General features: G+C 48.4%; 1 protein-coding gene across 1 annotated transcript; it reads left to right on the top strand.

Moving 5' to 3' along the window:
• Positions 1 to 286: 286 nt before the first annotated feature.
• On the top strand, positions 287 to 2,049 carry LOC103274123 (AP-3 complex subunit beta-2-like; the record flags this gene model as incomplete). The annotated part of the gene is made up of 4 exons (XM_008071594.1): positions 287 to 423; positions 714 to 846; positions 1,133 to 1,242; positions 1,873 to 2,049. Coding segments are annotated over exons 1-4 (507 nt in total), but the record flags the coding sequence as incomplete, so codon positions are not given.
• Between the last annotated feature and the right edge of the window lie 78 nt (positions 2,050 to 2,127).

Genomic DNA, 2,127 nt, shown 5'->3' with positions numbered 1-2,127 from the left:
TGGGCAAGGGGGAGAGTGGTGGGAGAGGAGAGGCTGACAGTAGTCAGATCACTCGGGGACTAACAGACCATGGTAAAGATGTTGGTCTCTATCCTAAAAGCAATAGGAAACTTTATGCTTTCAATAGGGGTGGGGGTGGGGTGGCCTTGATCATACTACAAGCATACTCTGTGGGGAATTCATTTAAGAGGGAATACATTTTAATCAAATTTCATGATCTATCAGTTCCCTCATCAGTCTAAGGATGATGCAAGGCTGGGCTGAGGATTGTTTTTGGTCTGTGAAGTGTACTTGGAATGAAAGCACAGAAAGCTCACTGACCACCCTACCCATTTTATGCTTCTCCATCCCTCCCTGCAGTTGGAAGTACTGACCAACCTGGCCAATGAGACCAACATTCCTACTGTCCTACGGGAATTCCAGGTACAGGCCTGGGGGCAGCTCCCACCAGGAGAGGTGCCCTTCAGATTCTTGTGCTCAGTGAGAATAGCCCTGGTGGGTCAAACATCCTTTTATGAACCCAAAGCTGGCTTTGAGCTGAGGAATCACTGGGTGGGAGGTGGAGGTACCATTCCTTTTCCCAAGATTTAGTCTCTGGCTTGAAGAGTTGTAAAGTGAGAGGTCACAGCCTTCCTGAAGGTCACCCTCAAGCCTGTGGAGTCACTGAGGAGACACTACCTGCTGGGGGGTTACTCTGTCATGGTGTCCCACAGACCTACATTCGCAGCATGGACAAGGACTTTGTGGCAGCCACAATCCAGGCCATTGGACGCTGTGCAACTAACATCGGCCGAGTCCGTGACACCTGCCTCAATGGCCTGGTGCAACTGCTGTCCAACCGTGATGGTCAGTGTTTGCCTGTCTGAGTGTACGACTTTGATGATCAGTGGGTATCTGCCTGCATGTTTGATTCTGCTGGCCAATGGGTATCACCTGTCTGTCTAGGCACTCTGTGTCCATTGGTCCGTCTGCCTTGATTAGTACCCAGGTGTTCTTATACCTCTGTGGGCTGCTATAGAAGTGCAGGGGGTCGAGGAAGAAAGCCATGGGCCTGGGGCATCACAGGTGGGTCTGTCCACCTGGGTGTGGCCATTTGACTCTCTTGGGGTCCACACACTTTTTTGTTCCATAGAGCTTGTAGTTGCAGAGTCAGTGGTTGTCATTAAGAAATTGCTACAGATGCAGCCGGCACAACATGGAGAGATCATCAAACACTTGGCAAAGCTAACAGACAACATCCAGGTGAGGAGTAGCTGCATATTTCCCTCCTTACCCAGTGTCATACCCATGATTTCAAGGTCCAGTAATTAAATTTACCAAGCTCAACTTCTAAAACTTCCACATTGACTCAAAGATCTTCTGGGAGAAGGAAGAGAGAGACTGGAACATGTGACCCTGATCTTGTTGCCCAATATTTGCCTTCCCTTTTGGGACCTCTCACTGGGCTCCATGACTGTTACCACCACTCTTGTTTTCTCTCTAAAGCTCTGACCAAGGATGGCTGACTGACAAATTCTGTGTTTTTCTGTTGCACTACTGAGTTGAAACAAGCAAACAAGGAATTCCCAAAGATTCAGGGAGAGAAACATGGCAATAAAGCATTGAGGGTACCATGAGTCCAGATATTCAGACTTTTAAATCATGACTGACTTTGAGGTTTGAGGCTCTGCCCATGCTAATGAAGCCCCAGGGAAGAGGAGAGATGCTGTCCAGGAAATGCCCACCATTTAATCTCTGTCCCACTCCTATTTCCAGATAACCCATAACATACCAGGCCAGCACATATGGGAGGAGTGCCATTTTCCTGGCAGTCCACATTCCCACCCACTTTTCACATTTACCCTTGTCCTCATTCCTCTCCCGTAACCGCAGGTGCCCATGGCCCGAGCCAGCATTCTGTGGCTCATCGGAGAGTACTGTGAGCATGTCCCCAGGATTGCACCTGACGTCCTAAGAAAAATGGCCAAGTCATTCACAGCAGAGGAAGATATCGTTAAGCTGCAAGTCATCAACCTGGCAGCCAAACTCTACCTGACCAACTCTAAACAGGTAAAGATTGAGAGATGTCCCCCAAAATACTTTAGTCCCCAGAAACTGCCTGGACAGTATTCTTTTTTTTTTTTTTTT

Source organism: Carlito syrichta, unplaced genomic scaffold, assembly GCF_000164805.1.
Source record: "Carlito syrichta isolate Samal-C Ts95f unplaced genomic scaffold, Tarsius_syrichta-2.0.1 Scaffold113516, whole genome shotgun sequence".
NCBI classification, from domain to species: domain Eukaryota; kingdom Metazoa; phylum Chordata; class Mammalia; order Primates; family Tarsiidae; genus Carlito; species Carlito syrichta.
The sequence above is the reverse complement of the archived record's forward strand: the minus strand, read 5'-3'. Positions and strand labels throughout refer to the sequence as shown.